General features: G+C 36.2%; 1 protein-coding gene across 4 annotated transcripts; it reads left to right on the top strand.

The window, feature by feature from the left end:
• Window positions 1-20,092: 20,092 nt before the first annotated feature.
• Window positions 20,093-22,063, top strand: LOC125480550. 4 transcript variants are annotated; one of them, XM_048591505.1, is made up of 3 exons: window positions 20,093-21,270; window positions 21,388-21,516; window positions 21,678-22,063. In XM_048591505.1, the coding sequence occupies exons 1-2, from the start codon at window positions 20,664-20,666 to the stop codon at window positions 21,474-21,476; spliced, it is 696 nt and encodes a 231-aa protein (XP_048447462.1). In that variant the 5' UTR covers window positions 20,093-20,663; the 3' UTR covers window positions 21,477-21,516; window positions 21,678-22,063. The 4 variants fall into 4 exon arrangements, with proteins under 4 accessions (XP_048447462.1, XP_048447460.1, XP_048447461.1 ...); XM_048591503.1 differs by having other exon boundaries at window positions 20,093-21,285; window positions 21,388-22,063; XM_048591504.1 differs by having other exon boundaries at window positions 21,388-22,063.
• The last annotated feature ends 1,845 nt before the right edge of the window (window positions 22,064-23,908 follow it).

Genomic DNA, 23,908 nt, shown 5'->3' on the forward strand with positions numbered 1-23,908 from the left:
ACTAAAACTAAAATAGTTTGAGAACTATTATGAAGTGGACCCAAATGTAATTAGTTCCATATTAAATTACTAAGAGCATCCCTAATCGTGCTCTCTATTTTTAGTTATATTTTGGCTAAGAGCAAGCCCCCTGGGTTGTAGGCAACTCAATCCCCCCAAGTGAAAAGTAACTACCTTCAATGAATAATAAATGCTCAAGTCTATCTTACCCCTAAAAACTAAATAGCTCCAAACTCTCTAGATTAAGAAGTCATAATCATAGTGGACCAAAAACAATAGAGTTTTTATTTAAAATAATATTAAAATATTAATAATCAATTTTCGGCGCTCTCTCTAAATGTAGGAGTTCCTAGGAGAATTCCTATCTTAGAAGCTGGATATGGAGTGTAATTGGAGATGGATTATTCCAAATCCTCTTTAAAATTTAGCTAGAGCTCATTTAGAAGGCCCATTGGAGATGATTTAATTGAATAGTGTCTTTTTACACTAAGATGAATAAATTGGTTACGAACTTACTATCCTTGATATTCAAACTTAAGAATTCTCATTTACAAGTAAATAGGAATATCACCAAACCATAGTATTAAATGGCATTGCCTAGATTTTGAGTTGGATCATAAGCACACATTGCCACAATTAGGAGGTTAATGGATGGTGTCCGCGATGCTGCAAGTTTTAAAACCATATAATACATGTTAAAAGTTCCAAATATATAAATGTGATAGGCAATATTATTTACACACATGTGATTATGTGTCCTGGCCCATTAACAAAACACAAATTAAAAAATTAAAAGCAAAAACATGAATTGTACAAACTAAGGAGTTGGGCGGCAGACAAGGGCCTAACGTCTAGGCATTTAGGTGGGGGCATAAGAGGTTTTTTCTTTTTTTAATTTTAAAAGATCTATTAGTTAACATATAAATAAATGTCTACTTATACCTAAGAAAATACATGATTGTATTGGAATACATAAATTGAAAAATAGAATGACATATAGATTATAGAGTATTAGAGCATATTGGATACACGAGGGACATTCATATAATGAGTGTTTATCCAAGTATTCAACAAGTCTCTTAAAATTTATTTAAAAATAAAATGTAAAATGAAAGTTATATTTTTCTGTCTAAGTGAGGGTTGCAACTTAAGACATACCTAGGCTGGTCTAGGCGAGTTGGGCAGATGCCTAGGTGGGTTAGGCGAACCCCTAAGCAGGTCTAGACGCCCTTTCTTAATTTTCAACTGCCTAGGAATTAATCGCGGCGATGACCAGCAACCTAGCACCTAGGCGGGGCCTTGGTGGCACTAGGTGGGATTTTTAGAATAGTGATACAAACTACACTTAAGAAGGATAAATATACGTGCACTTTGGCAGAAGCATATGCTTAAGTAGCTGCTGGTGTCAAAATGGTATTTACAATTTGCTGCCACTTATTCTAAAAAGGTAAACTTCAACTGCTCCCACTTTATAAGTGCTTATTACATTGCTTACTTAAAAACCAATTGCAAACAAAGCCCATGTTCTATTTTTTTTTTTTTTGTCTCTCTTACAAAACACATGTTGTGTCCTTCTGTAAAACCATTGTGAAGGCGTGTATTTTAAAAATAAAATACTTATATAATATGGTGATTAGTTTTATTAAACTTTGTATTACTAATTATTTAGTCATATTAATATAATTTTCATATGTTGGAATTTCTTTTATAAATATTACCTTCTGCCTTCTTTGTGTATATATATTTTATAAACATCTTGATATCTTATATTATTTTATTAATAGTTACTAACACTTGCATTTAGTGTAAGTTTACTTACGATTAGAATGCATAACATTCTAGATTGTCATAGCCACAAGTGGAGCCATTAAGGGACCAAAGTGGTTCTAGGCCCATTCTAACTATTGTGTAATAAATTTTCAGCAGTCATAAGCTTGCAATTATAGAACAGTAAGACATGAGGAAGAAGATGAATTGTCCTCGTAAAGAAGTTGAGTCGAACGGCGTTGTATCTTATATTTTTCTAACAGTTTTGTTTGTTTTGTCTTTGTGGTTTAGTGAAACTCAGGGATGGGATTAATGTTATTTCTAAAGCAACCTAATCAACTATTATTTGTAGCCCTAATCTTTGCCCTACTTTTTCTGTCAAACAATTCAAACCAGATTTCTTTGTATTTTCTTTATATAATTTCAAATTCTTTTAGTGGTTACCTTCCTCTCTACCTCCCACTTAATCGTATTATACACTTTTTAAGATTCTTTTTATTAAATTTAACAGGTCATTTAGTTTTGTGAAGATTACTTCAATTGCTCATATTATGAGTTCAAATTTTTATTTTTTCTCAATACATATATGAAAGGCTCTCTTTCACAAAGAATTCTGGCTTCGCCACTGGTTATAGCTAGCTAGATGATAAAGCAACCATCTTTCTTATACAGTCGAGAAGAGAGAGAATTATGTTGAATATGTGGCTCATTCCTATTGGGTATTTCCATATTATAAGTCCAACAACCTATTTGTTTGGCCTTTTCTGTTTCCCATTTGAATGCCATGTGAGTGGCTTTAGGGTTTAAGGCAGCTAGCAGGTTGGAGAGAAAACAGAAGCTATTTGACATCTTCATTTGAGAGCTGCTACTTTTGTGGATTTTGAGCAATCACTCATTATTGGTGCTACTTTTGTAGCTTTTGCGAGAGGAGATTTGGTATGTACTTTATTCTCTATTTGTTTTCTATTTGAGTGAGGGCTATTGGGTGTATGTGGGATTTCGGGTTTGAGAGTTGAACTTTATTTGTAATCTCCATTTTGAGTATTAGTGGAATTTTTTCGCCATCTCCGAATTGGATGTGTGCTTATGCTGAACCAGTATAAATCCTTGTGCCATTTTGGATTATTTGTCATGTCATATTTTGCCATATTAGTTTAGTTTCATATTTGACGCTTCTACAGAAGTGGCATCATAGCTCTGGGTTTCGACTTGGGGCTTTGTACCAATATGTCTATGAAACCTTCGAATATGTCGATGAAACATGATATTGAAAAATACAACAGGATGAATGATTTTAGCCTTTGGCGTGTGAAGGTGCGAGTTGTGCTAGTTCAAACAAGGGTTACTTAAGGCAATAAAGGGTGTGGCAGCCTTGCCACAAGATTGGTCTGCTGAAAGAAAAGAAGACACTTTGGATGGAGCACATAGTGCAATTATGTTGTCACTATTTGAAGAAGTTCTTCATGAGGTAGATGATGAGACTACTACAGCTGGTTTGCGGCTTAAGTTTGAGAGTATATATATCATAAAATCCCTCACTAATCAGTTGTATTTGAAGCAACATTTGTATATGCTCCATATGACTAAAGGTACGCCTATCTTGATTAGCTAAGTTTAATACGGTTATTATGGATTTGAAAAGTAAAAATAATAAAATTGATGATGAGGATTAATCTTTGATTATGTTGTGTTCTTTACCTACTTCGTATGCGAATTTTGTTGAAAACTTTGTTATATGAGAGAGATTCTATTTGTATGGAGGATGAAAAAGCCACTTTGAATTCAAGAGAGTTATATAACAAAGTATTTGGCAATTTGAATTATGCTCATTCTGAGGCTTTGGTAGAAGAGGCAGAGTTAGGGAATATGGTTCAGGTAGTAATAGAGAAACTTCGAGGTCAAAGTCTAAAACCAGCAAAAATACATGCAACCATTGTCACAAGAATAGCATTGGAAAGTTAATTACTTAAAGATAAATTTGATGGTTCCTCTAATGTTGGGGCTAGTGCGACCGTCGTTGATGACGACTTCGACTATGTTCTATGATGATAGTAGGCTGCACCAGATTTGAAAAAGGAATTTGGTGTTTTGGGTACATTTGAATCTCTTCACTACATATGGAGATTTAAGAGCTTTTAAGGATTCTTTTGTCATGATTTGCAAAAGTTGCTTGGTAGACTCTATGTATGTTCATGTTATGTCAGTTGTCCCTTCATCTTTTTTTTGTTTTGAATATTGGTATGGTTTTGCCTTTTGGTAGAGTTGTATTTAGTGAGGGCCAATTTGTTGAGTTCTACAAAGTTGGGATAGTGTGACACCACATTATTTTGGATACACCACATGCAATGCGGAACATTTGTGTGGAACCCTCTTGTAGAAGGCAAGTTATATGCTTTCTAACTCTGTTTGGTCTATGGACGTTTGGTTGGATTTGTTTGCCACTGTTGTTTGGTTGTTGGTCTCCATAATATGCAACTGGCTTTCTTGAAGACTCCAGTTTAGGTATGGTTTTGGATCCTCTTCTAATTATTTGAATTTGAAATTTTTGGTTGTTTTGTTGGTGCTCATGTGCGGATGGTAAGTTTGAGTGAAAGACATAAAATTTAGTATTCCTAGGATTTGAATTTGGGGTGAAAAAGGTTTAGTATGCGGTATGTTGGAACTATGTCACCAAATTTGTAATCAGCTTTAACTTGAAGAATGTGCCATTATATATGAAGGAGTTTGTTATTGCAGTTTCACACCATGGTGTTTGGGAGCAGGTGGAGTTCGTTAGGTGTTCAACTACGTTATGGTGTGCTTGGTTTTTGTTGGTGTTATTGAAGAAATTCAGTTTCTTTGTTTGAATCACTTGTTTTGATCAAGGCATCTATGGTTTGCACAATGGGAGGCGACGGTGAAGAAATGTTCTATGTTTGTTGACTTTGGTATATTTGAGTCGAGGTGGAGAGTTTATGAGCACCGAGCTTGAGGAATTTGATTTGGATTCAGTTGTTGTCTAATTCGTATTGGAGTTGCTTATGATGATTGTTGATTCGACTCTTCATGTTTCTATGGGAATTTTGCCAAGGTGGAGATTGTTGAATATGTGGCCCATTCCTATTAGGCCTTTCAATATTAAAAGCCCAACAGCCCATTTGTTTGGCCTTTTCTGTTTCCCATTTGAATGCCACATGAGTTAGTTTAGGTTTTAAGGCAGCAAATTAGAGAGAAAACAAAAGCTAGCCAACATCTTCATTTGAGAGCTGCTTGCTCTTGTGGATTTTGCAATCACTCATTATTGGTGCTACTTTTGTAGCTTTTGGGAAAGGAGATTTGGTGTGTACCTTATTCTCTCTTTGTTTTTTGTTTGAGTGAGACTATTGGGTGTATGTGAGATTTCAGGTTTGAGAGTTGAACTCTATTTGTAATCTCCATTTTGACTATTAATGGAATTTCCTCATCATCTTTGAACTGGACGTAGGCTTACGCCAAATTAGTGTAAATCCTTGTGTCATTTTGGATTGTTTGTCATATTTTGCCGTATTAGTTTCTTAGTTTTATATTTGATGCTTCCGCATAACAATTTATAGGGTTGTGGTAGTATGAGAACAAAACTTAGATGATGAAATAGTTGAGCACATCTAAAAGCAAAATGATATTTCATTCACAGAGAGATGAATGTAGGATAAGAAATGAAAGAAGGCAGTAAGCAACAAGCATGGAGTTTGAATCATGAAACAAACATTGTCTTTTGTTATCTTATGCCCTACAAAGTTTTGGTAATTATTCTTTGATCTTCTTAATTCCATTCATGGTATTTCTATGGACGATGTTATAGAAAACTAGTTTTACATGCAAATGTTGTTTGTCCAAGCTTTTCTATGTAGATACCTATTTGATACAAAATTAGTTTTTTATATTATGCAAATACTTAAAACCCTAATTTTTTTTTATAAAAGCTGAAACAAATATTGTAAAGAGTAATACTACACATACCATACATTTGTATCATCATTTGTATCATCTCTAATAGAGGTAGGGCTAACCAACATGCGATATAAATATGTGCTAAGAGTAGCATTTTTGTATTTTATGTGGTATCAAATTATCTTGTATATATTAATATCGTATAAAACTCGTGTTTTGCTCTAAGGATTCTGTTTCTGATATACCCTTTGTAAAATAGTTTGATGACTCGTTTACATAATTGTAATCAAAATAAGAGCGGAAATTGGATTGAGGAGGAATCAAAATCGAATTTCTGTTAAAGCTGTTTACTTAAATGTTCAAAAATCAGAATAGGAATAAAACTTAGTTCATATAAGTTGTTTACTAATTAGGCTGAATCAAGATAGAAATAAATAAGATTATTAAAATGCCCTTGTTTTTTTTTTTTTTTTTTGGGTTTTTATTTCATCCTATACTTATCTTCCAATCCGCATAATAATCTAGACATATTCATATTCATCTTCCTACCCACATAAGAAAATAAAGGAGAACAAGACGAGTCGCGAGCAATTTGGCACTTGACTTCAAAGCGTCTGTAAAAGACGGGCGACTGGATCGTGGCGCTTAAGGCGTTGATGATGGTTCACCACCTCCTAAATGACGGTGATTGATGTTCAGGGATGAGATCTTGTACGCGACTCGTAGAGTGACACGCTTCCTAAACTTTTCGGATTTTAGAGACGAGGCACACTCGAGTTTGTGGGAGTAATCTATTGGGTTGAATGGCATTTTAATAAAAGGGCATAACAAGAAGAACAAATGCATTCTTGATTCCCTCAAATTCTCGGAATTCAAATACATCATTCATGGAGGGAGGCCAATTCCTCCAATTTCAGGAATTGAATTTCATTTTTCATGCGGGGTCCTACACGCTGCTGATTTTTCCAAATCTTAGTAAACGCAAGAATGATCCGTAGTCGGAATCGGATACTTTAGGTTTCGTTTGGCAGCTCGGACTATATCGATTATTTCAGTCGGATAGGATAAATAACTGTCGGACAGTACTGGCTAAATAGTCAGGCGTTTGGCGTGACATCAGACTAATGACCGTATTGTTTATAATGCATTTGGCACTGTACCGGTTAAGAGAACTTCAAACTATTATTATTTTTTAAGAGAAAATTAATGATTAATGAAAAAAAATATATATTAACTTCAAACTATATAAATATTGGATTACCTTAGGATTTATGGTTTAAAGTTAAAAACTTTTGTTAAATCCGCAAACAATTTAGAAATTTAATTTAATTTGATTTTTGCAGAAACTTTCCTACATAATCTGGTAAAATTAACGAAATAGGATCCTCTTTGTGGGGATCCAGGGGATCAATTAATCATTTTTGTTCATCGTACATCATGCGATTAGAAATTATTTTAAATTTAAATTAAATATAAATAATACTTAACAAAAACTGACCGCACGATATACGATGAACGAACACGATTGATTGATTCTCCGGACCCCCACAAAGAGGATCCGGAGAAGATCCTTGTCCAAAATTAACGAGCATCAAGGATTGTGTAAACAAATGGCATCTCAACATGTTCTAATTAACAAAAATGCAACGGCAATTTCTGGTTCCCCTAATGCTCAGCAACCCAGATGAAAACTAGGCAAAAAGGGAAGTCAACTAGTTTCTGAGAAATTTTCCAACTTGATTCTTCGAATTGACTTCAACAACCCATAAGAAACCAGGAAAAAAGGACGGTGTGCGTGGTCAGAGAAAATGGTCAAAGTGCAACCCAAATGAAACCAACGATGACCGTGTTTTGATAGCATTTCACTCGACTAATTATCCCAAGGTTTTGGATGGAATAAGGAAGCGGGTATGAGTTGCACTAAACAAGTGGGGCCGGACAAATTAGTCCGAGTACTAATAATACGAAAGTGTACCAAACGACTGGGTCCATACTATTAATTATATCCGATCCCTTATACGGGTTGCCAAACAAAGTTATATTTTCATTCTAATTACGGGTTCAGAAACACACCTTGAAAGATACAATTCAGTCGGGTTGTTTTCCAAACTACTTTAAAAGCACATAGCTAGTCTTCATCTTATGTATTGCTTTTACTAATATAAATAAAGGACCATGTTGGTGATTATATATATTTAAAGCTTAAACGTATGTACAATGGGAGCATTTTATATTTTGTTTTATCAACTACTACTGCTGGTTCAAGCCAGTTCTATTGGTATCAAACTATACTTATTTTATGTTTTTACGTCTATGTATATACACATACATACCACACGGACACATGCTGTTTTAGTGGTATGTGAATCTAATTAGGATTTTCATAGGCTAGATTTTGTAAATTTCTGTGGGTTTAGGGTTACTTGTACTTTTAAATCAATTGACTCGCATATATTTGTATCTTTGTGAGATCAATACAATTAACACAACTATTATTCTAAATGGTATCAATCCTTTAGATTTTCCTTTCCTGGTAAAACCCCAGCCTATGTCTCATACCCAAGATTCTTGTCTACCTCTCCCAAAAATTTCTTGTCGTGCTCACCACTTTCCAATGGGTGCCCACGCATCCTCTCTCTTTGGTCCTAATGTTGCCCACTTTTTCAAACTCACCGACTCCAACTATCTTTTTTGGCTTAGTCAAATCAAGTCGTTTTTCCGTGGACATAATTTATTTGGCTTGATGGTTGATAAGTCGATATTATATTACATATTTTATCTTAATCTTAGTTTATTTTGGAAGAATTTTGATACTTTGAATTGTATTTTAAATCCGACTTCTTTTGGGGGAAAATGTGATCAAATGGATGAATTTTGGAGTAATTCTACTTGAAAGACGTTCGAGGGTCGCTTAGTTTGGTCGTATCAAAATATCAGATTTTTCCATTAAGCAGTTATTTTCTAGCAATAGAATAAAGGAGTAGTGCGTGGTGTTGAAAAAGTAACATTTGGGGCTTAATGTGAATTTTGAAGCCTATTTTAGGTTCGGGCCCTTCTGGAGATGTGTTTAGATTGTTCTAATCTTTTAAAACAAGCTATCATGGGCCAGATTTCGAAGAGATTTAGGTCTAAAACGTGGCTAGACATATTCATTGTAACATCCCTCATTGCCCAGGGGAGTGAATCCTGTAAGTCTTATATGTATATTCCCATCTCTACCTAGCATGATGCATTTTGGGAGCTCACTAGCTTCGAGTTCTGTAGGAACTCCGAAGTTAAGTGAGTTCGCACGAGAGCAATCCCATGATAGGTGACCCACTGAGAAGTTCTAGTGTGAGTTCCTAGAAACAAAACCATGATGGCATGGTCGGGGCCCAAAGCGGACAATATCGTGTTATGGTGGAGTCGAGCCTGGGATGTGGTGGGGGCCCGGGCCGGATGTGACATTCTTGGGCAGATTCTCCTAGTTAATTTGGGATTTTGTTTCCTAGTTTATCTTAATTTATTTGTTTCCTAGTTTTATTCTATGACCTTTTCTAGGAAGGATTTTATTTTTTATTAGTATAAATAAGGCTATTTAGCTAATAGAGGGGACACAGTACTTTGGAGAATCCGGCTTAGAGAGCTTTTGACAATTTGGGTTTATTTTTAAGGTGTTTTCTATCCATATTCTTAATAATATTTTGTCTTATGATTGTTCGTAACTAATTTCTTTTACTACGGTGAGACCATGAGCATTAGTAAGAATATGTAGTTTCTTTCAATTTACTTAAAATATTATGCATGCATGTTTTGAATTATTAATCACCGTATTCATACTATCTAATTGTCTTAGTGATTCACAACCATTAAGATATTTAGAAAAGTAATTTGATGCAATTTTAGTTGGAAGGTTCCCTGAAATTAGCGCTGGCTTATGGTTAATAATTGTAATTTCACTTGGGATGAACACCATGTCTCAAGGGTTGCATGATTTTTCAAAGGGTTTTCACAAAACTTAATGAGTCTTTCATGTTCATATCTAAGCCAAATGTCCGGATAGGTTGCATGTTAGATGTAGGTTTTATGTTGGAGGTTCTAAGTAAGACATACTTTATGAAAACCTTACCTTCAAAATATGCATGGGTAATTCATAAGTAATTGAGAGAACTACCAATGGTGGAGCTAAGAAATTTTCACCGGTGGGCTAGCTTAAAGATTTAAATCTTTATATACAAAGAAACTTGATATTGTAGTTTTCACAGTACCCTCTGGCTTAACTTAATTTTCACAAGGTGAGCTATTAAACAAATAGTGTTAAAATTCAAACAAATTCAAACTTGTACATGTACAAGAAGTGATGAGAAAAATGATGTATAAAAAGAGATGGTTTGTAAATTTTATTATATAATTTTATATGGTTAAACCAAGAGAATTTTGATTAATGACTAAATATATGATGAGCTACATTCGAAAATCAATAAAAATTACATGTAAAATTTTAATTTCTTACGGAAAACTACCTAGGCTATAGCCCAGGGTAGCTCTTAACATGGCTATGCCATTGAGAGCTACGTAGTATTGTTAAGGTGATCATGGAACCCTAGTGCTTTTACAAATTGATTTTCAAAACCGTTTTGTTTTAGTTTATTTTAACTTTGCCGATTTCTTTATTATTCTCATCTAAATTCGTTTTTATTATTTTAAAATGCAAATAAACTTTTTTCAAATTTTGTTTCAAATAATTAATTAAGATTTAATTTTAAATACAAATTATTTACTCAATCCCTGTGGAAAACGATCTTGCTTGAGTTGCTATACAACGATAACCTTGTACTCTTACAAATATTTTTAAGTGTTTTTATTCCTACTTTTGTAAATGGTAAAATTCATATCAATGGCTCTATCTTGGCTCCTGTTGCCACTCTTCCCTGCTGTGGACAAGGAGCCTGCCAAACCGAATCCAGCCTTCGCTACGTGGTTTCAAACTAATCAACTGGCCACCAACTATTTGACTTCCACTCTCTTTGAGCCTATTTGGTCACTCACCGTCTTCATACTTACTTCTCTCAGGCCTCCCTAGCCAATGCTAATAATCTCCGTTTTCAACTTTTGGCCCTTACTAAGGGCTCTCGTTCCATCTCGGACTACCTTCAACAAGCTAAGTTTATCGCTGACTATCTTGTTGCTATTAATCAACCTGTCTCTAATAACGATCTGGTGAGTTCTGTCTTTAAAGGTTATGGTCCTGATTATTCAATGTTTGTCCCCTCCCGAATTTCCCCGACTTGCGCTCTCGCCTCGTGACTTTTGAGGCTCACATCAAACCTGACAATGGCAGTCTTGCACTCCTTGCTGCCGTACCTGCAGCTGGTCTCCCTGCCCAGCTCAATCCTTCCGTGGGCCCAGCTGTGCAGCCCATGAAGCCACATGCCTTGCTGCAGCCGCATGCAGCCCATCTTCCTCAACAGCCCGCTGCTGCCTTTAATGTCCCGGGCCCGGATTTCCAGCAGGCTCTACATCGTCCAAGGCCCAATCCAGGCCGTGGGGGCTTCCACAACCAGCGCTTCTGTGGCGGCTGAGTGTGTGGTCGTGGTGGTCTTCGCGGTGGTGGCCGCGGTGGTCAAGGCGGATGGCACTCTAACCAATGGGCGTAATCTAATGATTGATTGTGTTTATGGTCGTTCTTATATCTAAACATACTCTAATCATTAACACTCATTGAGCAGACACTGAAGAATGAAGATCAGTTTAACAAATAGCACCTAATTATTTATGCTTTAAATCATTTTTTTTTTAATTTAGAAAGAAGGGTCGTTCATACACAGATTAATTCGTATATAACAAGTCAAAGAAGCATAGACTTTATTAGCATAAACAATAATATATGTGTGTGTGTGTGTGTATATATATATATATATATATGCAGAGTCTGGTCACTGCGAGGTCAAGCTAGCTGGCGTCTGGAGCTTTACAGTAATAAGATGAAAATGACAGGAGTCGTACAATGACACCACTACGTCCACGACCAAGGATTTTTCGTATGTTTTAGGTATGCAAATTTGGTACTATGCATGATTAGAACAATATATATATGCTTGGGGCCTCGAACATAATTATGTGGGGGCATGGGTGAAAGTGAAATATAAAGAATACGGACTACAATAAAATATTATTTGCCTGACAATATTTGGCCCGATGAACGACAAACTACATTTCATCGGGTCGGTTGGATTTGCCATATATGTAATATATACGTGTATCTACATGATTGTGGTTGTGGATGTTCGGTCCAAGCTACATGTCATGAGCGCATGTAGTTGGATGCAGCTATATATTTGGTTTTTATGCCTTCAACTCCGTATTCTCTTGCCTGTGTGGCCTGTGTAAATAACAGGGTTTGTTTGTTTTTTCGGATGGAAGAAAGCCATGTTAGTAGCAAGGTATTTTGGCAGTTGCATGCAGAAAAAAACTTGCTTGATGTCGCTGACAGGTATGTAACGTGGAAAAACCTGCTATTAGAAGGGAAACAACAACTGAAAACGACTGTTAATTCCTCGTAGACTGAGATGTATCCGACTTAAGAGTGAATGTGTTTGATTAGTTAGTTGGAGAGGCAATAACTTACCAAGATGTTGATCATTCACTGATCCGAGAGGATAAACAACTACACATAGTTTGAAAAGTAGCCAAAACACCTACTGTGAACTTTCGAAATGGATAAAAACCTAACGAAGAAAGCATGAGATAGAAAGCATCTAGATCGTGAACTTCTTTTTTTGAAGAAGAAGCAATGACGATACTTATGAATTAACATCGGCTAACACTATATTATATGCTAACAACTGTGGTGATACACAAGCACGCAAGCATGATTCGAAATGATTGGCGTGAAGAGTTTAATAATTGATGCTTTCAAGTCTCCAATCATTACATGATGTAGAATATAAGGATAAAGAGACATAGTGATTACGGTGTCCTCTAGCTCAGCCTAAAATACCAGAAAAATAAGTCATATCAAATGAGCGTTTTATAACATACTCCTTCCACGCACGCACGCACGCAATTGTATATTTTTCGAGTTATGTTACCGTCGACAAAATCCTTGAACTGATGCGATTTTTGACCGCCAATCACGTGCATGTACACATAGACGACTAAGCGTATACGTTGACAAAAATGGATCTTGTTCTCATCCATTCCATCAAATCCATCTAATCAACTAATCCGGACTCTTGAAACTTGATCAAACGGTTAAAATTATTATAACATTTAAAGGGGTCCCTTATTTGTAGCCGTTGGATCAAATTTTGTTGGTTATTTATTTTATTCTTAAAGAATCAAAACTTTATTTATTATTATTTTAAATAATAAATATGAAGAGTCATATCACTTAGAGAAGTCATGTATTTTACCGAAGATTATATAGAGTTTTATAAATGGGGAACTCCACAAACATTAATAAAAATTAAAAATGTTTTCCTTCTCTCCCTACTATAGTACTCATATATAATCCTTATTATCTTCCTACTCATCATGATCATCAATGAGCAATTGATCACTACTTGGCACCCTGTCTACCGTAATCATGCTTATGGATTTGACACTCTGTGAGATTCAAGGGTTATATCTTGGAGTTGTAGGTAGCCGTTATAACCGGCACGTAGGGAGCTGTCTACGGCTTTAAGACAGTGACAACACGCCTCTCTTGATATCACAGGCCAGATCATTCTTTACCTTTTCCTTTTTATTGTTATGCTTATTGATATATATGTTTGATGCATCTGAGTATTATCTAATTGATTGAATTTACATGTGTATTATGATCATAATCATTTATTTTATCTTACAACTAAAGCCGTAAATTGTATCCTTACTGTCATGGAAAACCCTATGAAATTATATACACTGTTATTTTGGTTGTGTGATCAATTATCGCAATTTATTAATTTCGTAATTTAACGAAGAGGTGTTTGCATGTATATGCATCGATCATCCATGTTACGTATCTCTATGGTGTTTCGTGATTGAGTAAGGTGGGTGATGATTAAAACATATTTTGCCTACATTGCTTGATTATCTCATATTATTGAGATAGTGATAAAACTCAAATGTATCGGAGTCCTCTGAGGCCGTCCTTCATATTGGTTTGGTACTGAAGTGCTTTTATAAAAAGTGGGTATAAAAAAGTTGATCTCAAAAAAGTGTTTGGTAAACACTTAAAAACAGCTCATTTTCACATTTTTGGGTAAAAAAAGCTGAAAACGTGAAGCAACAAAAATGAGTTTATTCTCACAACACAGCAGAAACAGTTTTTTTCTTTCAAAAGTACAGCAATACCAAACCAGCCCTTCCTCTTACTCGGAAGAACAAGCTTTATTTTTTATGTTAGTTTAATATTTGGGTAAAATGAAAGAAACTTTACATTACAGACCATGTCTTTTCATACGGATTTTCTATTCGTTTTATAGGAATACAGTATACATAGAAATATTTTAAATTAGGGTTCTTACAGGTTTAATATAAGTTCAATATTCTTTGCGCTTTCTTGCTTGTGTAATTGTTTTCTTGGTACCTCCGATGACTTAGCATTGTGGTTTAAAAGATTGAGATTAGGGGTTTGCATCTAGAATTATTTGAAAAATGCAAAAATCCTTCTAAACTCGTCACTTTTCTTGCCTGGTAAATATTCGCACAGGCATCAAATGCCAACAAGAATTATGTAGTCATGCAGATCTTTCCTAGTATTATAAAATCCATATATTATTTGCTAAATTTCTTTGTGAGTTGATTGAGTTATGATCATTTTAAACAATGACTTAGAATCTGGAAATTCTGGACGAAAGCATGTTAATTTGGGTTAATTGGGTTTCGGATTCTATGTCGTCAAAAGGGAAAAGTAATGCTCTATGTAGTTTTATATATATCATACTAAGAAATAAGTGTAATTGGTTTCCTGGAACCAGTCATTGGAACAATTAATTTTATATATGATTATTCCTACATGCTTCTTGTTCTTGAAACTGCATTACTGTTTGGTAATAATTAATTTGACCGTAAGGGGCCGGTATTATAGTTTGATTGCATCTTTACATGGTACACAACTTGGAAATGCAGTTATATCGCATCTCTTTGATATTAGACATTTACCTCTGATCATGTTTTTCGCAAATTTGCATGGTTGCGGTTAAAAAAAATATTTAGACACAATCTGTCAAAAATCGTATAAAAGAAATACAGTATGACTTAAACGCTATAGGTAATCTAAATCATAGAATATGAATTTATTGAGTTTTCATGGTTCCTTGATTTCGAATGTTAGACACCTTGCTATGTATTAAAATTCATTCATTGTGTATTATATCATCATCCTCATATATATAGTAACCTGCAAACAGATTTGCAGTATGTATTTTCATAAGTTTTACTTGCACTATTAATTTTTTTTTATGTTACTAATATTGTCAATTATTATATATATGAACGATTATATATTGACTACAGAGAAGTGTAATTTAGGATGGACCGCTGACTTTGTATGCCTTAGTTCTTTCAATGCATTTGATGATAAAATAAAATCAAAAGCGTATATATAAGTCCGTGCCGTGGGATTCGGTCAAAACAATATATTTGTTGATCATCTTGGTTTATACTTTTGAAAAGAAAAAAAAAATCATGGGAAAGTATATTTGAGAATTATGTGTTGTTTGAGTTTTGCTTTGTTGAGCTTTGATATCACAGTGAGAATAAAGTCACAAGAATAGATTAATATTTTGTCTTCATTGCAAGACATGTAAGTTACTCCTTGAGAACAAACAAATAATATTAAACTTTTCTTCAAGGTGCGTGTAATTTACTCCTACTTTTGATATCTTGTATGCACTGAAATTGATTTGAGATTTTCATGAAATTAATTTTTCCAATAAGCGCCTATAATGTGGGGTTATGTTTCATTGCTTGTACTCATGTTTATTCTAGTGAAGCTATGAACGATTATGCACCTTAAACAACTTATATGTGAAATTATGACTAAAATATTTTTAGCTTGCAGTTAGTTATAACGTGCAGGTTTAAAAGTGCTGACGAGCAAATATATGACCAGAAAGAAAATATTTTTAGCTTGCAGTTAGTTATAACGTGCAGGTTTAAAAGTGCCAACGGGCAAATATATGACCAGAAAGAAAACTTACATATACCTTGTGAAGGCAATCATAATAAAATGACTTGTTAGTCAGATATCTGCATGCCTCGCGGAGACTAAATGCAAAATTGTCGAGGGGTATGTGCTTAAGCCCCGTAAGGGAGTCACCTAAGGAAGAAACCAACTTTTGTGATTGGAGATCCCATGAAGGAAGTTCAATGTGGTAGAAACAATCCATATTGCGTGACTCATTATAGCACTCTGTTGACCCTATAAATTACAATGCCTACGTGGCGCGGAGGCCTAGTAACTAACCGGCTAACTAAGTCCTTCGGTTGAATGCGGGGCATGCCAACTCGTCGACCGAGCTCAACCGAGGAGTAAAATTCGTTGTTTTCGCGTTGAGCGCGTTGCTGACTTCTTAATCTTGCGACTGCAATCGAGGAAGGAACACTCTCGGTCTTTGGGTTCTAGAGCCTGAAGACGAGGCTACTAGTCATGCGAAGTTCACAAATCGTCGGTGCCTGATTCAGTTACCGTGATTATATTCGTAAGAGTATAAGCACGTCGAATCGACACCAGACTATACGGACACAAATATTCAAAGGTAATGTATGTCTTGACAGTGAACGTGGTTCAGCCGTCAGAATGCCGAACTCTAAAACTCACCCGTGAATACCCAATCATAAAATCACTCGGCGTCCAATACGTCGAATGTCGTAACTCGTGACACCTTACTTTGCCGAGAAGGCTAATAAGATGACCCCTGCCAATAAGGATCCGAAAACCCTCCTCGGCAAAGACTTGGATAGGTAACCAGTCGACCTCGACGCAGTGCTGTTTAACCAAACTAAAGATGCCCCTTGGTCGGCTGATTCTACGGCGACAGTGCTGTTTATCCAAACTGAAGATGTTCGCCGGTTGCCTTCACAGTGCTGTTTATCCAAACTGAAGGTGCGTTGGCAGAAAAAGAAAAGAAAAAATCTCAAGATGTTTGAGAGGTTTTGCGTAGGGCAATTGTATGTTGAATTGAAGGTCATTTTCTATTGCATGATTTCTTGTATTTATAGCACCCAATCCTTGAGACCGAATCGAATCCCTATCTGGATTGGGAGTCCTTGTCCCGTTCCAACTTTACTTCGAACAAACCTACTCCCATTAGGACTTTGAACTTTCCCCCCTTCCGAGGCTTTATTCCTTGCTGGCCGGGAATCCTGGTTGCACCAGGACTTCCTCGATCCTTTTTATTTATCTGGACTATTCCTTCTTAGGATAGGACTCGACCGACCCTGCTAACTGGCCCGGAATCTATCACTCAGCCCACAACATTTGACACAGCTTTGGGCCGAGCACAACCCTCTGCTCGGCCCAACAATATTATTTCGGGCCCAAACACACTCATATTATAATGAAGATATCCAGGAGATATTCTTTCGCTCATCCCTAGGACTTTAGTGCTATTTTATGTGGCGTTAGGAAGGGTATTAACCCTAAATGAGTTTTGAGGCAGGCAATCTCCCGCAGGGTACAGGTCACATGTACTCTTGGAAAACTCACCTAAGTGAGAGTAGTTGTGAGGCTGCGACTGTGAGGATTGGGCTGTCCTCTAATAACTCTCATGAGAATCAAGATTAAGCTCATGGCCATAAATAGCGCTAACCCGCACCAAGTTTTCGATCGGTACCATGTGTGTTACATTTAGTATTCTGGTCAAAAAGAGTCTAGTTCAAGACATAGTTCACTATGATTCCTTCATATGAAAGTTGTTAACACTAAGTGTAGGTTCAAGTTCAAAAAACACCTACATCCATTGCATGGTATACAAGTTGCCCAAATTTCTTCCATTCATATATATATATATATATATATATATATTTACGTCTTCTACATTTCTATGGAGTTTTGAATCTTGTGGGAGATTGTTGGTTATTTATTTTATTTTCTTAAAGATTCAAAACTTTATTTATTATTATTTTAAATAATAAATATAAAGAGTCGTATCACTTAGAGAAGTCTTGTCTTTTACCAAAGGTTATATAGAGTTTTATAAATTGGGAACTCCACAAACGTTAATAAAAATTAAAAAAGTTTTCCTTCTCTCCCTACTACAGTACTCATATATAATCGTTATTATCTTCCTTTTCATCCTGACCATTAATGGGCAATTAATCACTACTTGGCACCCCGTCTACCGTAATCGTGCTTTATGGATTAGACACTTTGTGAGATTCAAGGGTTATATTTTGGAGTTGTAGATAACCGTTATAACTGGCACGTAGAGAGGCGTCTACGGCTTTAGGACAGTGACAACACGTCTCACTTTATATCATAGGCCATATCATTCTTTACCTTTTTCTTTTTATTGTTATGCTTATTGATATATGTGTTTAATGCATTTGGGTCTAATTAATTGAATTTATATATGTATTATCATCATAATAATTTTTTCTATCCTACAAATTTTAAGAGCTCGGATTGATGAATTAGGTGAATTTAATAGAAGAAATCCGGTGGATCACTTTCCTACGTCGACCTCAAAGTTTTGTCCTCATCAGCGGTCCCCATTCACACGTGGAAGAAACACACCTGTGCAGCAGCGAGAGCTTGGCTGTGATAGGCAGTTGGAGTCCATGGCCTGAACTTTATTGGCGGGCATTGGGCAGTGCGGGGCTCCCGAGAACCTAGCTGCTTGCCAAAAGCCAAGAAACCAAACCAATAGGCCCACAAAAGAACTGCCATTTTGTCGGGAATCGGAGATGAAGATCTTAGAGATTTTCATATTCCATACGTTTTTTGTACATCTTGTGATCAGTTTACGTAGATATTATTTGTATTTAATTTTAAATAAAAAAATTTAAAATAATTTCTATTCACACAATATACAATGAACGGATAAGATGTGAAGATGAAAAAGAATTCGGATGGAATCGTCTTCATCCTAGTTTCTTCTCTTCCATACTTTTTCCTTTATTTTTTAGATTTTGCTGGGGTTAATTGCTCTCTTCCAAAAATTTTGCTTAATTTTTAGACCTGAGAGGTGGTCAATTTACAGAACTTGCTGGCCTTGATATACTTATCTGAGTGACGGTTGGATTATGAACTTTATAATCACTGATCAATTAATATTTAACTCAATAAACCAAGTTTTAACAGAAAAAGAAAAAAAAAACATTCCTCCTGTTACATAGAAGAAATTTTCCTTAAAGAAAGTATGGTTCTTTCTCAAATTGTTTTAGAGCCTCGTATGAGCCTTCAACACAAAATATGCAAAGAAAATAGAATAAGCCGCATATTAGACTATTAGTGAAAACTAATTGTACTTTATTACTACTAATTGATTTTGTGATGAATATCGTAATGAAGAGAAAGTCGTTGTATTGCCTAAAATAAATTGAAGAAAAAAAGTGTACAATTTGTGAAGCTAAAAATTCAAAAATAAAAAGTTCGCAGTTTTGAAAGTTTAGCTATATATTCACGCCATGCATGTCCATGGCCGAATTGCAAGCCATTACAATTACAATGTGGATTCAAAATATTAGGTATTTGAAATTCCAATCCAATCGCGCAATGCCACGTTCGTACATTCATGCTTTGGAGGCCAAGGGATCAATCGTAATGAAATTACTTTGTTTTGGCTTGAATTTATTGAGCTGCATGAATCTATGTCTGCATCTAGAAATCAAAGCTGCAGTTTTATACTTGGCATAAATGATTCTGGATTTCTGATAGTCGACCGGAATCGGATCGGAACAGCTTGGAATTGTTGGAAGAAGAACCCTTTGGTTGTTGCAACATTGCTCTCCTTCCTGATGATTTGAAGGTTCGCCCCAAGCTTGCGCTGCCTGCTGTAGAAAAATTGGCGTGGCTCAAATTAATGTTGAGAGAAATATTTTATGTTGAATTAAGCTGATTAATTTTGTCTTGTTTAATGCACAACTTTACGTGTTTTTTTGCATGTATTTATACGTACATGGGAAAACAAAAGCGTGCGTGAGCTAGAAATGACCACTAAGTAACCAAATGTAACTAATTAACCAAAACTTGTTTCGACTAATTTAATCAGTTACTTGAAGCTTGATGAAGATAAGAATGATGGAGATAACAATTAAGCAAAGTTTCAATTGTGGATACAAAGTCAAGCAAACAAGATCAAGCAAAATCATACTTTGTGATTACAAAGTCAAGGGTCTATTGTATAGGCACTCATTGTTGTATAGCCTAGCTTTTATTACATGTAGTTGGATGTAGTTGGGAGCTGCTGCCTTTATTGCATGAGACTCCAGCACTCCTATATAAGGAGTTTCTTGTACCATTTCTTAAGTGAGACAGATAAACAGATTATTTCTCCAAAACAGAGTTTAATTATAAGTTTTCAAATACCATTCTCTTCATGGTATCAAGAGCCATTTGTCTAACGATAAACCTCTGACTGTAGTTTTATTTATTTTTTCCTCTTCTGCCTTACCATCTTCTCGACTTTTCTTCAGCTTCCATGGCCGCTTCTTCTCTTCTTACTAGCTCACTTCCTAATATTTCCTATTTGGTTTCCATCAAACTTGATTGAACCAATTACATGTTGTGGCTTGCCCAATTTAATCCCTTACTTAAAAGTAATGATCTTGTTGGCTATGTTGATGGTACAAAAACATGTCCAACCACGTTTCTTGAGGATGCTACTACTCTCAATCCCGAGTACGTGACTTGGCAGCGACAAGACCAACAATTGTTGAGTTGGATTAACTCAACTTTGACACCAAATGTGCTTTCCATCGTCTCAACTTGTGACACGTCCTGAGCTATTTGGGATACTTTGAAAACACGATTTGCTTCTCAATCTTGCACCTGTGTTCTTCAACTTAAGTACTAGATGCAGTCCACTAAAAGTGGTAACATGTCCATTACAGAGTATGTTGATAAATTAACTAACTTTGCTGATCAATTGGCTCTTGCGGGAAAGCCTATTGATGATGATGATCTTATGGAGATGATTTTAAATGTTGTTTGTCCTGCTTTCGAAAGTACCGTTACTTCAGTTAAAGCAAGAGAAAAACTTATGAGTCTTGACGATATGGTTGCTTTGCTCTTGAGCGCTGATAGTCGTATGAAAGACTACAGCACTACTTTCAGTCCTGATCACACTACTACAGCTCTTTTTGCACCTTATGACTCCTCTACAAATCATGGTCGTAGAACCACACTTCACCGTGGTAATGGTCGTACATCCTCATTCCGTCGTGGTGGTTTTCAAAGTCGTGGCTCCTTTCATGGTCGCGGTGCTGGTAATCATTTTGTTAGCCGTCGTGGTGGTTCAAATAGTGGTTTGTTTCACGGTGGATCCAGTCGCGGCTTATTTCAGAGTCGAGGAATTCTTCCTACACCTGTTGTTGCTTTTCCTCGCTTTTCCTATCTTCCCAACCATGTTGCGGTTGCTCCTTCATCTTCTGGATATCGTAACATTGGTTCTTCCTCTAATGGTTGTTACTATTGTGGTGATCATCGTCATTCTACTACAAACTGCTTCAAGTCTCATTTTTTCGAAGGGCGATATCCGTTTTCACAATCTCATGCTATGATGGCTGCATCTCCTGTAGGCAATGAATGGTCCCCTACATGGTATACCGACAGTGGCGCATCATCACACATCACCAATGATTTAGCTAATTTGAGCATCTCCACATAATACACTGGTCAAGATCAAGTCGTTGTTGGTAATGGTGCAGGTTTGTCTATAAAGCATATTGGTTCCGGTTTCGTATCTAAATTTCCTTTAAATTCTGTGTTGCATTGTTCTTCTGCTTCCGCTAATCTACTGAGCGTTCATCGATTTTGTTGTGATAATCATTGTTATTTCATTTTCACTCCTACTGATTTTTTTGTGAAGGCTCTATCCACGGGGAAGACGTTTTTCCACGGCAAGAGTGAGAATGGATTGTATCTGTTTCGTGTGGGTTCGTCGAAGTTTCCCTTCAAGAACATGGCATTCTTTGGACAACGAACCTCTTCATTTATGTGGCATCAGCGTTTCGGCCATCCATCTCATGCAATTTTTACTAAAATTATGTCTTCTTTTCCTATTAAGGATTCTAAGTTACCTAGTTTTTGCTCTACTTGCCCATTGGGCAAAAGCACTAAATTACCTTTTGCTTTGTCTCCATCTATTTCCGTTTGTCCTCTTCAATTGATCCATTGTGACGTTTGGACTTCACCAATTGCCTCTGTTAAGGGTCCCAAGTATTTTATAATATTTCTTGATGACTATTCTCGTTATACTTGGATATTTCCTATGAGATTTAAACATGAAGCTTTTTCTTATTTTCAAAAATTTAAATTGCTTGTTGAAAATCTTTTATCTACTCATACTGTCTATAAGATAAAATCTTTACAAACTGATGGCGGAGGTGAATTTATGAGTAAGGAATTTCAACAATTTTTAACTGATAATGGCATTAAGCACTAGTTAGCATGCCCTCATACTCCTGAACAAAATGATGCTGCTAAACGGAAACAACGACATATTGTTGACATGGGTCTTACTTTACTTGCCATCGCTAAAATGCCTTCTTCTTTTTGGGTGGATGCTTTCTACACCTCAGTCTATTTAATTAACCGTTTTCCAGCACGACAATTGAATTATGTTTCGCCTTATGAAAAATTGTTTAGTCGCAAGCCTTCTTATTTATGTTTTCGTGTTTTCGGTTGTGCTTGCTTTCCCTATTTACGACCTTATAATAAAAATAAATTGGAATTTCGTTCAAAATAATGTGTTTTCATTGGTTACTCACTTAATCATCAGGGCTATCGCTGTTATGATATGTCAAATGGACGAGTTTATTTGTCACGCCATGTGGTATTTGATGAGGAAACTTTTCCATTCGACAACCCTGCACAGTCGTCCTCAGTCCTGCCGTTAGAAGCTTATTCTCATGTGGTTATCACTCCTTCTCCCTTACCACTTCTTCCTCAGGTACCTTCATCATCTCATATTTCTATTTCTCATAATCTAACATCCTCTTCTAGTGCAGCACCTCTCCCCCTTGCAACCTTCCTTTCGAGAGGCAAATCAATTGTCTCATTGGCGTGATGCAATGACATTAGAGTTTAAGGCCTTGAAAGATGCTGGTACATGGGAGTTGGTACCTTCCTCATTTGCTACTCATGTTCTTCCTTGCAAGTGGGTCTATCGCATAAAGCGGAAATCTGATGGTACGGTGGAGCGATATAAAGCTTGTCTTATTGCCAATGGATTTCATCAAAAGATGGGTGTTGATTACATCGAGACTTTTAGTCCAGTGGTTAAGCATGTTACCATTCGTCTGGTTCTTGCCCTTGCAGTTTCTTATAATTGGCCTATACGCCAACTTGATGTACAGAACACGTTTTTGCACGGGAATCTCTCTGAAGAAGTTTTCATGAAACAACCACGTGGTTTTGAAGATCCGAGTATCCTCATCATGTTTGTCGTTTGCGCAAGTCCTTATATGGCTTGAAACAAGCTCCAAGAGCCTGGTTTCATCGTTTTTCTTAATATCTTATTGATTTAGGCTTTGTGGCATCACAAGCAGATCATTCTCTCTTCATTTTTAATAACCATGAAGTGTATTTGATTCTTCTAATCTATGTTGACGACATCCTTATCATAGGAAATCAATGCTCTTATGTTGATTCACTTATCCATGCACTTGGTTAGAGTTTTTCTATGAAAGATTTGGGACCCCTCCATTTTTTCTTGGGTCTTGAAGCAACTCGTGGAGATGATGGGTTACATCTAAAGCAAACAAAATATATTGTTGATTTGTTGAAGCATGTAGATATGTTGGAAGCCAAGCCTTGTGCTACTCCAGTTCAATCTAGCTCTCCACTTCGCTCTTTTGATGGTGTTCCCTTGCATAATCCTACCAGCTACTGAAGTGTGGTCGGGGCTCTACAGTACTTAACCATCACCAGACCTGACATCACGTATGCAGTGAATCAGGTATGTCAGCATATACACTAGCCCACCTCAGTTCATTGGATTGCAGTCAAGCGAATCCTTCGTTACTTAAAAGGCACAACTGAGGAAGGGCTCCAGTTTCGTCGTGGTGGTACTGATGCCGGGGATCCAGACACTAGACA

This window comes from the organism of the source record quoted next, unplaced genomic scaffold, assembly GCF_019419815.1.
Source record: "Pyrus x bretschneideri cultivar Hongxiangsu unplaced genomic scaffold, Pyrus_bretschneideri_v1 Contig34, whole genome shotgun sequence".
Classification (NCBI taxonomy): domain Eukaryota; kingdom Viridiplantae; phylum Streptophyta; class Magnoliopsida; order Rosales; family Rosaceae; genus Pyrus; species Pyrus x bretschneideri.

Coding starts and splice junctions, on each gene's coding strand:
- LOC125480550 (XM_048591502.1), top strand. CDS start 20,664: ATGCAGTCCACTAAAAGTGGTAACATGTCCATTACAGAGTATGTTGAT.